The sequence below is a fragment of the Ochotona curzoniae genome, unplaced genomic scaffold (assembly GCF_017591425.1).
Source record: "Ochotona curzoniae isolate NIBS_2020 unplaced genomic scaffold, NIBS_Ocur_1.0 scaffold_2453, whole genome shotgun sequence".
NCBI lineage: Eukaryota > Metazoa > Chordata > Mammalia > Lagomorpha > Ochotonidae > Ochotona > Ochotona curzoniae.
In genome coordinates this window covers 28,642,887-28,657,403 of record NW_024467094.1, presented here as the reverse complement: position 1 = coordinate 28,657,403, position 14,517 = coordinate 28,642,887, and the positions used below count along the sequence as shown (strand labels likewise).

Below are 14,517 nucleotides of genomic sequence, written 5' to 3'. Positions count from 1 at the left end.
ATCTCACATGGGCACTGGTTCACGATCCAACTGTTCCACTTCCCATCCAGCCTGCAGTTCTCCTCCTTGCTGATGTGTTTATCCAACTGCCTTGTGACAACCCCTCAAAGCCCCTCATATTCAACTCGCTGAAAACTTCTCTGATGGCTCCCAGCCTTTCCTGGCTGTCCAGCTTGTCTGTCTGGCTCAGGATGCTGACAGTCACCTACCCTCCGCTGCCTCTCTGGAGTAAGTCCAGTGGTGGTTCCCCAAGGGACATCCACACCCTAGTCTCCTAAGCCTGTGATTATACCTTATATGACACAGCCTGGTGCTGTGGTGTAGTGGGAGTTACCTTAGCCAGTGAGGCTGGTTAGTCCTTGACATCAAGACTCTATATTTTAAGATTTTTTTTTATTGGAATGTCAGATATACAGAAAGGAGGAGAGACAGAGAGGAAGACCTTCCATCTGCTGGTTCACTGCCTAAATGGCCACAACATCCAGCGTTGAGACAATCTGAAACCAGGAACCAGGAGCTTCTTCTGGGTCACCCCACCGGTTGCAGGGTCCCAAAGTTTTTAGGCCATCCTCGACTGCTTTCTCAGGCCACAAGCAGGGAGCTGGATGGAACGTGGAGCAGCCAGGACATGAATCAGCACCCGTTTGGGATCCTGGTGCTTGCAAGGCAAGGATGTGCCATTGAGTCAGTTAGTAGTCAATGGGTCAATGGGGGCAAGATTCTGTTTTCTCTTTAAAAACCATGTCCACAAAAGAAAAAACGTTTGAAATGCATCAGGAGGAGAAAAAAAAAAATCAAGTACATCCAAGTCAACAAATAATCACAACACTCCCGCCTTGCTGTTTCTGTAAACAACAGAATGCAGTGGGCCTGCGCCAGCATCACAATCGCCCTCTAAATCCTCGCTGAGGCTCTGCTCCCTCCCCAGCTCGCGGTCAGGGACTCTGGGTCCACGACACCTGGAGAGCGTGCGGCAGCTGGGGCACTGGTCCAAGCTCCTCCCCCGAAGCTGCAGGGCCGTTGGGCCTGTGCAAACACCGGGCGCTAGTCGCCGGATGCGTAGCTCACACCCATTGCCAGAGTCCAGTGTGCGACATCTGCTGCCCAGTTCGCCGCTGCACGCTGCTCTGCGGCCTCTGGCCCCGCGTGGGCGGCCCCCGCCTCCGCCCCTGCAGAGGATCTTGTTCTGGGGGCTCGCTTACCTCACTGGGCTTGTTGTGCTTCTCCAGGTCTCCTTTCAAAACCCTCCTCCCAAGTACACCCTCCTCCCCTTCAGCCAGGATCCTCCAGTCCCTGCCCTGCCCTTGTTTGCTTTTCCAATCAAATGGCCCTTTCTCTGAGCTCTGCCGGTGGCCCAGTACCCATTCACATCCCGTGTCTGCCCGGCAACCTCTGCTCCTGCCATCAGCATGTGCCAGTCCTGGGAACACAGCTTTATTTGAATAGCATCTCCAAATAGACCAGGAACAGGAAAAACTGTTTTTTTTTAAAAAAAGTGCGGGCCGGAGCGATGGCACAGTGGTTAGCATAGCATCGACCGTTGCGCTCACTTGGGGAGTGAATCAATGGACGGAAGATCTTCCTCTCTGTCTCTCCTCTCTGTATATCCGCCTTTCCAATAAAAATAAAATAAATCTTTAAAAAAAAGTGCCCAAATGAGCTAGCATTGTGTCACAGCAAGATCAACTGCCACTTGTGTTGCTGGCATCCCCTGTCAGAGCACGGGTTCAAGTCCTGGCTGCCCCACTTCTGCTCCAGCTCCCTGCTAATGTGCCTAAGAAAGGCAGCAAGTGCTGGCTCGAACACTTGAACCTCTGTCACCATGTGGGAGACCCTGGCTTCCAGCAGACCCAACCCTGTCTGTTGTAGTCATTTGGGGAATGAAATAGCAGATGGGAGATTTCTCTTTCTGGTTCTGCCTTAAGCACACATCTTTAAAACGTGACAAATACACTGCCAGAGGTAACCAGGCATTGTCTCGGCCGCTGCTGTTTTTGCTCCTCCCCTCTGGCTGGAAGAGTCCACCAACCTTCTGTCTGTCTTCTGCTGTTTGCCTACCCCGCCGTCCAATGGCTGGTGCACACTGTTTTGCGTTCCTTTCCCAGGACTCATGGTTTATGGTATGACTGAGAGCTGACACCTGCTGAACCGCCCCAGTGCTGTAAGCACCTCCTCTCACAGGTGAAGCTTAGCTGGGATGAGAGGCCACTGTGGGAAGCCAGGCTGCCTTCGAGTTGCAGTTCTTGGTCCTGGGGAAGCCACGAGTCTAGCCACGGCAATGGGAGTGGCGGGTGTGGAACCTGGAGCCAGCTTCCTGCCACCCGGTCATTCTAGTCTCTGCCATAGAGTCCATAGTCCAGCAGGAAGTTCCCTGTGAGTGACAAGGACTCTTAAACTGGAGATAAGAGCCAGGGCCAACCTAACATTGCCCTTGCCTTGACCGGTCTTGAACCAGGACATACCCTCTTCACAAGACTCCTCAGGAGGTTCCAGGCATCCCCCATCCCTGTCCCATCACCAGGAACCCATCCCTCCAGCCTCACCCAGCCCCACCTTACCTGCCCCTGCTTCCAGGAGGGCTTGCTGTTGAGCTCCACAAGTGGTGCCTTTAACACACAAGGTACGCAGGCGCAGGAGGTGGCTGGGGCCGTGGACCCTGAAAGGTGAGGCTCGTTGCCTGATTAGAAACTCCGGGCCCCCTTCTCCAGGACTCATCATGCCAGAGAGGAAACTTCTTTGGGGAAGGAGCTGAGGAGGAGTGGTTCCCATTTGCTCAGGGCTCCATGCTCCACTATGGCCTCTGCTCACACATCCAGAATGGCAGGATCATTCTGCTGCTGCAATGTAGTGCCTCCTTTTGCTTTTTTTCTGAGTCAACTTTGTTATATTATGATAAAAAAATAAATAAATAAAAATAATGGCCTGGGCCCAGCATGATAACGTAGCAGCTAACGTCCTCGCCTTGCACACGCCAGGATCCCATATGGTTGCTGGTTCTAATCCCGGTGGCCCCGCTTCCCATCCAGCTCCCTGCTTGTGGCCTGGGAAAGCAGTTGAGGATGGCCCAAAGCCTTGGGACCCTGCACCTGCGTGGGAGACCCAGAGGAGCTCCTGGCTCATGGCTTCAGATCGGCGTAGCACCGGCTGTTGCGCTCACTTGGGGAGTGAATCATCAGATGGAAGCTCTCCCTCTCTGTCTCTCCTCCTCTCTGTATATCTGCCTTTCTAATAAAAAATTTAAAAATCTTTAAAAAGCAATAATGGCCTACCATGAGCTCTCTGCTCTTTTACTAATTGTAATTTTTATCTGAAAGTCTGTTACAGAAAGAGAGAGAAAGACGGACAAATCTTTGGTCTGCTGGTTCACTTCCCCCAAATAACTGCCATGGTCAATGCTGAGCCAAGGCCAAATCAGAAGCTTAGACCTCCACCCCAGTCTCTTAAGTCGGGGGACAGGGACCTTGGATCATCCTCCACTGTTTTTCCAGGTACATTAGCAGGGAACTGGATAGGAAGTAGAATAGCAGGACTCAAAAACCAGTGTCTATATGGGATGCTGGCATCGTACACAGTGGCTTTACCCACTGTGCCACAATACTAGCTCCCAAGTTCTACACTAATCTTTAACAACATTTTAAGTGTATTATCTCTCTTTCAATCTTGAAAAAATAATAGACACCTAGTACTCCTATCCTTCACTCTATTAGGTGCTTTGGTCAAATAGTCCTTGTGCATTAATCATTAGCATATGAAGAGTGACCAATTACAGGTGAGTCAACAAGACCGACAGAGGTGAAGGTGATGCCCCTGGCCATGCGGGCACCGAGCTGGGTTCTGCCTCCAGGCAGGCCAGCTGCAGAGCCCCTGCTCTTACCTACCCATCCTTGAGTCTCCACACCTTCCTTCTCTCCACCTGGGAACATTCAGCTTCCACAAAACTGCCCTCACTGCTTCCCTGTGAGCCAGGGACCCTGGAGCTGATCTCAAACGTACTGAACAGATTCCTGGTCAGTCTTCAAGTTCACACTGGCCCTTCCCTAGACAGTCCTGTCTTGCCCTTGTCTTCAACAACGTGGTTCCTAACATGATTGATGAATCACTGGTGAGATGGAAATGCCAAGTCCTCTGATTTGATTGTCACGTACTCTCTAGAAGGCATTGAGCTGTGGCCATGCATTCCACATGTACAAACCCACTTTACATAGGTACAAATATTGCATACTGGGTTTGAAAAAGTTAAGGCTGATGGCGAAGGCAACGGGCTTAACTGAAGGTGATCCTGGCTTGGGCTCCAGGCCTGCAGCAGGAGGGCTGTGCTTCCCCCCACCTGGCAGTGAGCAGGGCCCGAGCCCTCAGCTAGGGAGTCTGGGCTTCAACCAAGCCCTCCCTTTGCTCCCTCCCCACCCTCTGAGAGTGTCCACATCGTGTGGACCATACTGAAATGGACTTGCATCCCACATGGAATGGAGCTTCTATATAAACTGCGTACAAGCTGTTATTGATTGGTTGGTTTAGTTATTTGCTTAATCCAATTTCATTGTTGCAATTTTTCTTTTCCCATTTTGCAACCAATACCTTCTTCCCAGGTCTCCATCACAGTCTCTAGGCCCTGGCCTGAGGGAGGGGTGTGTAGTGCCTCCATGGTCTAAGCTGGTACCTTCAGATGCTCAAATCCCTGAACTTATCAAGTCCAGAACCCAAATGGAATTGGGCTGTCTGTCATCTATCCACCCATGCTGTCTGACCATCTCCTTGCCTGCCCACTCATACATCCACCCAGACACTCATCCTCCCACCCTTTTACCCATCATCCATCCATCCACCCACCCACCCACTCACCCACCCACCCATCTACCCATCCACCCACAATCCACCCACCCATCCATCCATCCACCCACCCATCCAGCCATCCATCCACCCATCTAGCCATCCATCCAGCCATCCATCCACCCATCCACCTACTTGTCTAAGCTGTCTATGGTAGAGAAAAAAAAATAACTGGGCAGTGGCCGGAGCAGCAGAGCATGGAGTGAGACTGCCCTCTAGAGACCATCTAGGAAGGCACAAGCACAGAAGCAGCCTGCTGGGCTACTCACCCACGCTTAAAAAAAAAAAAAAAAAAAAAAAAAAAAAAAGGTAATTATAAAGATGTAAAGAAAAAAGCTCTTCCATCAGCTGGTTCACTCCACAAATGGCTGCAATGACCCAGAGCTGGGTCAGATCGAAGCCAGAGCTTCCTCTGGGTCTCCCTTGCAGGTTCAGGGACCCAAGTTCTCTGGTCAGCTTCTGCTGTTTTCCCAGGAGCTTTAATAGGAATCTGGATTGAAAGTTGAACAGTTTGAACTGGAACCAATACCAGTAAGGTTTGACCATATCACAGGCAGTAGCTTAACCTGATTATGCCACAACACTAACCAGCACATTTATTCTTTCAATGAGCACGTTTAGTTATTCATATGAGACACCAAGAGAACTAGTTCACTTCCTTAGACACTCACAGTGGCCTCTGTCCAGGATGAATGTGGGAATCCAGGAACTCAGTGCACGTCTCGTGTGTTGGTGGTGGAAACAACTCCTGGAGCCATCAGCTGCTGGCTCCTAGGGTCTGCCTTAACAGGAAGGTGGGCTCAGGAACCCAAGGTGGGCATCAAACTCAGGCACCCAAGTGCTTGGTTTCCTACCACGCACGTGGGAATCCTGGGTTGAGCTCTGGGTTCCTGACTTCAGCCTGCCCAAGACCCAGTTTGTTGGGTCTTGTGATGGACATGTGGAAAGCGACTCAATGGATGAAGATATTTCTTCCCTTCACCTTCTTCTGCTCAAATATATAAAATAGAGCAAAGAATTTAGTATTGAATCGTACTGAATGTCAATGTCCGTGTTTTCTGATTCTTCATGCTTTCCACACATCCCAGCATGAAGTCGGAGTAGTGATTAGAAAGCTGTCAGAGCCTGGCACAGTAGCCTAATGGCTAAAGTCCTCACCTTGCATCTGCCAGGATCCCATATGGGCGCCAGTTCTAATCCCGGCAGCTCCACTTCCCATCCAGCTCCCTGCTTGTGGCCTGGGAGAGCAATCAAGGATGGCCCAAAGCCTTGGGACCCTGCACCCGCATAGGAGACCTGGAGGAGGTTCCTGGCTCCCGGCTTTGGATCAGCGCAGCACCAGCCATTGCAGTCACTTGGGGAGTGAATCGCCGGATGGAAGATCTTCCTCTCTGTCTCTCCTCCTCTCTGTACATCTGACTTTCCAATAAAAATAAATAAATCTTTTTTTAAAAATCTAAAAAAAATGAACAGAGTCAGATGCTAAGAGCTGTTCTGTACAGAAGTCTGGAGGAAATAGACCAGGGTTAGCGATTTAGGGAGAGCAGGAAAGTGAGGATCACAATTTTACTTTCATTTCATTTAAAAATGTATTAGAAAGAGCAAGTGAGCGAGAGAGATCTTTCATCCACTGATTCATTCCCCAGATGTCCCTAGCAGCTGGAGCTGGGGCTGGGCCAAGTCAAAAAAAGCCAGGAGCTGGGAGCCAGGAGCCAGGAGCTCCATCCAGGTCTCCTCGGGGGTGGGCAGGGATCCAAGCACTGGGGCCATTTCCCAAGCTCTCTGGCTGCTTTCCCAGGAGCAGGAACTGAAAACTGGGCGGGAAGTGCAGCAGCAGACACTCTGTACAGAATGTGGGCATCTCAATTGCTGGCTTGACCGGCTGCATCCCAACACCCAGAGTATAAGAAAAGCCAACCCTACTGAGGCCTGAGCTGCGGAGCTGCATGTTAAGCTGGCACCCCCATAGGGCAGGGATGTTTCAGACACTGGCCTCTCTGCTTCTGACCCAGCCTTGCTGCTAATATGTATGGGAAACAAAAGATGGCCCAGGTATAGCCCTGCCATCCAGGTGGGAGGCCAGGACGAGTTTCTGACACCTAGCTTTGACCTGACTCAGCCTAGGTCGTTGTGGCCATCTGAGGAGTGAATCAGCAGATGAAAGATCAATCTCTCGCTCTTGTTCTGCATGTCATATAAATAAATCTTGGGGAGGAAAAAAAAAGCCAGCTTTGTTCAAAAACCCTGGAGTCCTCTTGAGAGTCTCTCCCCTTGAGCCCCATCTGCTGGACGAATGTGAAATTGTTTTTCTGCATTAAACGCAGGCCTTGGGACCCTGCACCCACATGGGAGACCTGGAGGGGGCTCCCGGTTCCTGGGTTCAGATTGGTTCAGCTCCAGCCATTGCGGCCACTTGTGGCACGAACCATCAAACCATCCTCTCTGTCTCTCCTCCTCTCCGTATAACTGCTTTTCCAATAAAAATAAACAAATCTTAAAAAAAAAAATCTTGTGGGTTGGCATTGTGGCAGAACGGGTTAAGCCACCACTGCAATGCTGCCATTCCATGTGGCTGTCTGCTCAACCTGGTTGCTCCATTTCTGATTTACCTCTTTGCTAAGGCATCAGGGAAAGCCAGGGAAGATGGCCTAGATTCTTGGGCCTCTCCACCCACGTGGAAGATCCAGAAGAGGCTCCTTACTTCTAGCTTCAGCCTGGCCCCGCTACAACCATGGCTAAGCATTTGGGTAATACTCAGCAGGTGGAAGAGCTCAATCTCTATCTTTCCCCTCTCATTCTCTAACTCTAAATTAAACAAATCTCTTCCCCCCACCCCAAAATAATATATATATATCTGTTATGGGCCCTCAACCAATGGGGTTTTTTTTTGAAAGAGACTTTGACTGGGTAAAGGGTTCTTGGCTGACGGTAAGGCTCTCAGCACTTGGAATGTATCATCTTACTGCCTCCTGGACTCCACAATCTCCATGGGAAACCAGCTGTTCCTCTGGCTGGGACTCCTCCAGGTCGTCACTCACCTTCATGAATGTCCGTGTCTGACTTTTCACAGTTTGGCTGTGCTTTGTGATACTGTTTGATAATCTCATCCAGGCCCACAATATTAACTTGGTGACTCACAAATACTTATGTATTTGTGTATATATTTTATGTATGTGTATATATTATGTAATTTTACATGTTATAAAATCATATGTATTATATAATTTTATACATTATAAAATTATGTGTCTATGTTATATTTTATGTGTAATTATATATATTAAAGATTTATTTACTTTTATTGGAAAGGCAGATTTATAAGGAGGAGACACAGAGAGAAAAATCCATCTGCTGTTCAGTTCCCAAGAGGCTGCAACAGTCAGAGCTGAGCCAATCTGAAGCCAGGAGCCAGGAGCTTCCTCCGGGTCTCCCACGTGGGTCAGGGTCCCAAGGATTTGGGCCGTCCTCTGCTGTTTCAGAGTAAAAGCCTAACTCTGTACACAGTCTCCTCCCCCACGCCCATTGCCCTGCCACAATCTCTCTGATTCTACTTCCAAGGGCCCATCCCTCTTGCTCCTTCCTGTCCATTCAAACCAAACCATGTGTTACCCTGCGCACAGCAGTCCTTTCTGCCTGGAGCACATGCCCTCAGGTATCCTCAAAACGGTCCCCTCCTCCTTGTCCTCCAAGGTGTTTTTTTTTTTTTTTTTTTTTAGATTTATTTATTTTTATTGGAAAGTCAGATGTACAGAGAGGAGAGACAGAGAGGAAGATCTTCCATCCGGTGATTCACTCCCCAAGTGACTGCAACGGACAGTGCTGTGCCAATCCGATGCTGGGAACCAGGAACTTCTTCCGGGTCTCCTACATGGGTGTAGGGTCCTAAGGCTTTGGGCCGTCCTTGACTGCCTTCCCAGGCTACAAGCAGGGAGCTGGATGGAAACTGGGGTCACCAGGATACAAACCGGTGCCCATATGAAGTCCTGGTGCATGCGAGGCAAGGACTTTAGCCACTAGGCTACCGCGCTGGACCCTTAATAATTGTTTCTGTAATGCATTTTTTTTATTATTATATATATTTTTAATTACATTATATTATGTGACACAGTTCTATATAGGCACTGGGATGCCTCCCACCCCTCTTCCACCCCTCCCCCCCATGGTGGGCTCCCCCCTCCCCCTTGTGCAACCACAGTTCAGGTTTAGTTGAGATTCCTTCATTGCAAGCATACACCAAGCATAGAGTCTAGCATCTCATTGTCCGTTCAAGTTCGGTGGCTTCTTGGGGAGACCCGCCCCGGTCCGAAGGCAGAGCCAACAGAGTAGAATCCCAGTCAATTAAAAGCCCTGACGTAACATCAGCAACAATATGTAACGTTAAGGGATAAATTGACAAAGTATTGAGCAACCAATTTGTCAAACTTGGATGCATGGTCTTAACAACTTCCTGTGACTATTTCAATGACATTTCAACAACTGAGGTGTGAAACAGTTTTAGGAGGGGTGTGCAGAGAAATCTTCCATACCTTGGTGAGGAGTACTTAATCTTGGTGTCCTACCTAGTAAGGTGTGTGTGAATCAGTCCATGCTGACCAAGCCTTCCTTGTTGTTCTCTGCCTATCCATTCCAATTTGTGAGTGAGTGTGTGTGTATGTGTGTGTGTGTGTGTTGGGGAGGGGGCTCTGGAGCGTCCCTCATGGTCATTGCAGAGAGGGTGGGGACCCGAAGTTGGAGCTAAGTAAGAACCAGAGATAGCTCCTCTCCCTAGTCCTGAAGGGAGTTTACTGTTCTTCTGTTTCTGAAGACCGCTCAGGTTTCCTGGTTGTTGTTCCAATGGCCTTGGATCCTATGATGAAGGATTCAGCTTCTTCCATCCCGTGGGGTAGGTCCAAAGGGGGGGGGGGTGTCCTCTGAGTTCTTGACCTCCGAAGGCATTCCAGTCCCCCGTGGTCTCTTTGGCAGTTGGGATGTGGTCCTTGGCGCCCATACTGATATCCCTTGGTGGAGATCCGGGATCTGCAATGCATTTAATACATACTCATAAAATGAGCCAACCTTACATCACCTAAAATTAACTATTAATACTGTTTTATATTATTTTTATTGGAAAGTCAGATATACAGAGAGGAGAAAAGACAAAGAGAAAGATATATCTTGATTCAGTCCCCTATCAGCCACAATGGCTGGAACTGAGCCAATCCAAAGCTGGGAGCCTGAAGCCTCTTCTGAGTCTCCCACGTGGGTACAGGGTCCCAAAGCATTGGGCAGACTGCTTTCCCAGGTCACAAGCAGAAAGCTGAATGGGAAGCAGGGCTGCTGGGACACAAACTGGTGCCCATATGGACTCCCAGCACGTGCAAGGTAAGGACCTTAGCCACTAGGATACTATGCCAGGCCCAACTATTCATATTTTTTTCTTCTTTTTCCATATATATTTTTCACAATGCCTTAGGTAAGTTTTTGCCGTTTTCATGTCTTACAGCATAACACTATTGTAACACAAAAGTCCTCAAATGTGGGCCTGGTCATGCTAGGTCGCCGATAAAGCTGGCGTCTATGACGTCAGCCCCCTATGTGGGCTGGTTTGTGTTCCAGTTGCTCTACTTTCAATCCACTTCCTTGCTAATACCCTGGGGAAAGCAGTGGAGGACGGCCTAGGTGTTTGAGCCTCTGCCACCCACGTGGGAAACCTGGATGAAGCTCCTGGCTTTAGCCTGGCCCCCCGGGGCCAGCTGAGGAATGAACCAGCAGGTAGAAGACTTGTCTGCCCAAATAAATAAGACCTTTTTTTTTTTTTAAAGTTTTTAAACACATGACTTTATATGCTGTTTCTACTTATTTCATCAAGACCCAGTTAATTTCTTTAACCATTTGCTAGCGGTGCGGCTGTCATTTGTTTCCAGTGTCAATGTACTCTGCTATGCACCTGCTTTCAACAACAGCATCTGGTTCTCTACTGAGAGTAAATTCCTAGAAGTGAAATTACGGGGTCAAAGTGGACTGGAGACCGTACAGGCTCCCAATTACTCAAGACTTGCTGGGTCAAAGTGGATGGCCCATTCCAAGTCTTTGAATAAAAAAATAAACATTGCCAAACTGCTTTCAAGGAAGGGTTTCTAATTCCCCAGCAGCGAGGGAGACTGCCTGGCGTGGCAGTAATCTCCGCCTGCTAGAACCCTGTTCTCGCGCCAAGTGCGAAGGGGGCTTCAACTTCCACTCTTCGTCATCAAAGGTGGAATATGTTCTTCCCCGTAATTCTTATTTCCTCCTCGGTGAATGGCCTGACCCTGTCCTTGGCTGTCGTTTCTCTTTCAGGCTATTCCTTCATCCTGAGGATGCTCGTTTTACTACAGAGAACGTCTACTTTCTTCAGAAGACGTGGAGTTAGCCTGGGTGCCTGCTGGACACCGGCACGACCGCCCTTGTCACTTGGGAAACCTTGATTCTACATGGCGGACACAGATTTCTTCACCAATCACCAGGATGGGAACTACCGCAAAGGCGTCACCCTCGCCGCCTGGGGAGCCACGTCTCGCGGGATCTCCGCTGTCCTCGAGGACTCCGACCTGACTACAAATCCCGACGTGCAGCGCGCCCCGAGGAGGGTCTACGCGCCCGAATGGAGAGGCCAGGGGCCCGGGTCACGTGTTTGTGCGTCAGGCGTCCCGTCCATCTCTCCCACGCCTTTTTTTCCTTCAACTTGTACCTTGGTCGCCATTTTGTGCAGGAGATGATGGAACCCCAGAGTTCCGCCGACTCTATGGTTTTCTCCCCCGCATTTCAGGGATCGACCAATCGTAGCCCATCACTCGACGGGAAACTCCGCCTTTTACCCGCATGGAGGCGGGAATTGCCACGAAGCTCCTGTGGAGAGAGAGGAAGGAGCTGCGGAAAGCCAGTAAGAAAGGAGAAATGGGTGACGCCGGCCAATGGGGTCGCGCCAGGACGCCGGCCAATGGGAGTGGACGGGCCCCGGGACACGTGAGCAGGGTTGCCGATCGCGGAGCCAAGGGCTAAAGCTGGGAGGTGAGTCAGTCACCTTGAGCCGGGCGAGCGCAGCGGGCCGAGCAGGGCTGCAGGGCCGTGGGCGAGCAGGTGACCGGGGGCCGGGAGCGGCCATCGGCAGGCCTGGGGGATGGACGGACGCGGGGGACATTTGCTGCAGGGCTGGGAGGAGCGAGGGAGGCTGTAGCCTGAGCCACGCGTGTTAAATGACCAACGGTAATGAGACTAACTGCCCCGTCCGGGGCGGGTAGAGGACAAGCCGTGGAAGATGGGCAAGAAACCGCAGCATCCGCCCAAGACCCGCCTCCGGTCCTCCCCGGGGGATCGGCCCCTTTCACCACTTTTCTCTCCCGGGACTCGGGCCTCCTTCCTCGCTTTGCTTCCCGTCTCGGCGGCTTGTTCTTGCGCAGGCCAGCTGCGCAGACGGAGGCGGTGGTGTCCACCCGGGAGCCCGCGCTGCCCCTCTGACCTCTAATGCTGTCTTCTCTGGGGCACGGTGCAAGAAAGAGGATGGTGGAGGGAGGAAGAGCGGGGAGGAGGGGACGACCGAAGGTCGCCCCTGGAAGCCGACAGCCAGGCTCTGGGTGCAGCTGTCATTTTTGTTTGTTTGCTTTTTTGCCCTTGCAGACTGAAAAGATGCAGGCCAGCAGGTCCCTACTCATGTCTCCGGCCGTGGTAAGCGGCGGTGCGGGGTGGTGGGCGTCATGACTGCTTGGATGAATGAATGCAGGGCGGCCAAACGGAGGTGGGGATGGATGTCCTTGGCTTTGGGGGTGGGTCAGGGAGGGCTGTAGGTGTGACGCGGGGAACCCCCTGCTTCTTTGGACTGGAAACCAATCCACCTTGAGTCTGTGGTGTCCTCAGGAAGTCTACCTGACCTTTAACCCCCAGCCCGAGAACCCTCTGAGCAGAACTCTTGCCTGCACGTTAGAATCATCTGGAAGGCTTTTAATGTAAAAAGCCTGATGCCAAGTCCCAGTACACCTCAGGAATGAGGGTGGAACATGGACCCATATCTAGTGTTCTTTTTTTTTTTAGAACTTCTAAGGTAATTCTAATGTTAAACTAGCATGTTCCACAGGAAGTTCCCCATTCCATTCAGGGTCCATGTCTTTCAGCAAGGTCCCCACCACACCACCATGCCTTTGGGATTGGGTAAAAACCCTTCCTGTACCTGGTTTGGTATTAGTGGGGATTGTTGTTCCAGAGACTGGGCTCCTTAAGTAGATTTTGAAAGATTAATTATTTCTCAATTGAAAAGTCATATTTACAGAGAGAAAGATCTGTCCACTGATTCACTTCCCAGGTGGCCACAATGACCAGAGTTGAGCTGATCCGAAGCCAGAAACTTCTGGGTCTCCCATGCTGGTGCAGGGGCCCGAGGCTTTGGGCTATCCCCAACTGCTTCCCCAGGCCATAAACAGGGAGCTCAAACAGCAGTGTAGCAGCCGGGATTAGAACCCGCCCCCAAATGGGATCCCTGCACTTTCAGGTGGAGAATTAGCCAATGAGCCCAACATGTGCAAAGCGAGGATTTAGCACGAGGCTATCATGCTGGGCCCTCTTGTGGTCATTTTTGATAAAAACTCTGCAATTTTCTTTTCTTGCCTTATTTGGAGGAATGTGTTTTTCCAATTTTACAGGTCCGCTGTTGTACCAGGGGCCTATTCAGGCCTGCGTCTGCCTCCTTTCTGAGTAGGCCAGAGGAGTTACCTAAGCAGGTAAGAAAATAGGGCCCCTTGTCTCAATCTCCCCAGGTTTAGGAACGTGGGAGGAGCATTAGGAAACCTGTAGGGTTCTTGTAGCTTGAATGGAGGTGAACATTGTAGGTGCAAAAGTGAGGATTGCCTGGCTCCCAACATTCCCCTAGCCTTGTCTGAAAACAGGCCCTGAAGCTAATTCCAGGCCATCTGTGCTGTCATCACCTTCTCTCCTTGACAGCTTGCCAGTGGGCTCGGGGTTCAGGTGGGTGGGGTGGGAACGAGGAGTCAACCACCTGTCCCGGAAGCTCACCATCTCCTTCCTTGACTTACCTCCTAAGCCCCCCTACAGCAGCTCCCCACTGCAGGTCGCCAGGCGGGAGTTCCAGACCAGTGTTGTGGCTCGGGACATTGACACGGCAGCCAAGTTCATTGGCGCTGGGGCTGCCACGGTTGGTGTGGCTGGCTCAGGGGCCGGCATTGGCACAGTGTTTGGCAGCTTGATCATTGGCTATGCCAGGTAAGTCTGGAGAGGCCCACCCTGTTTAGGTGAAGCCTTGGCGGAAGGGAGACTCCCGGTTGGTTTCAAGCACCTCTTGGTTTCTCTGAGTCCAAATTTAAACTAGTTTGCCCAATCAGGTTCACTTGACCTTGGCCAACTGTGATTGTGCCCATCTGTCCCAGGCTCCAGCCCTCTCCCATTCAGGGCACACCCCAGTCACCCCAGTCCCCTGGGCCCTCAGCCCTTCCTTGACCCGGGGCTGGCATGGATCTCTTGTCTCTGGCAGGAACCCGTCTCTCAAGCAGCAGCTCTTCTCCTATGCCATTCTGGGCTTTGCGCTGTCCGAGGCCATGGGGCTCTTCTGTTTGATGGTCGCCTTCCTCATCCTGTTCGCCATGTGAGGCTCCGTCCTGGCTGCTTGGGCCCCATGCCATTCCTGGTGCTGGAGTGCTGAGCTGCACCATTAAATGACATTTCTCTAAA

At 51.0% G+C, this 14,517-nt stretch overlaps 1 protein-coding gene across 5 annotated transcripts; it reads left to right on the top strand.

Moving 5' to 3' along the window:
- The first annotated feature begins 11,522 nt into the window (after positions 1 to 11,522).
- On the top strand, positions 11,523 to 14,517 carry ATP5MC1 (ATP synthase membrane subunit c locus 1). Of its 5 annotated transcripts, none has more exons than XM_041001264.1 (5): positions 11,523 to 11,725; positions 12,460 to 12,507; positions 13,476 to 13,553; positions 13,874 to 14,052; positions 14,321 to 14,517. In XM_041001264.1, the coding sequence occupies exons 1-5, from the start codon at positions 11,558 to 11,560 to the stop codon at positions 14,433 to 14,435; spliced, it is 588 nt and encodes a 195-aa protein (XP_040857198.1). In that variant the 5' UTR covers positions 11,523 to 11,557; the 3' UTR covers positions 14,436 to 14,517. The 5 variants fall into 5 exon arrangements, with proteins under 5 accessions (XP_040857198.1, XP_040857199.1, XP_040857200.1 ...); XM_041001265.1 differs by lacking the exon at positions 11,523 to 11,725 and adding an exon at positions 11,727 to 11,808; XM_041001266.1 differs by lacking the exon at positions 11,523 to 11,725 and adding an exon at positions 11,790 to 11,853.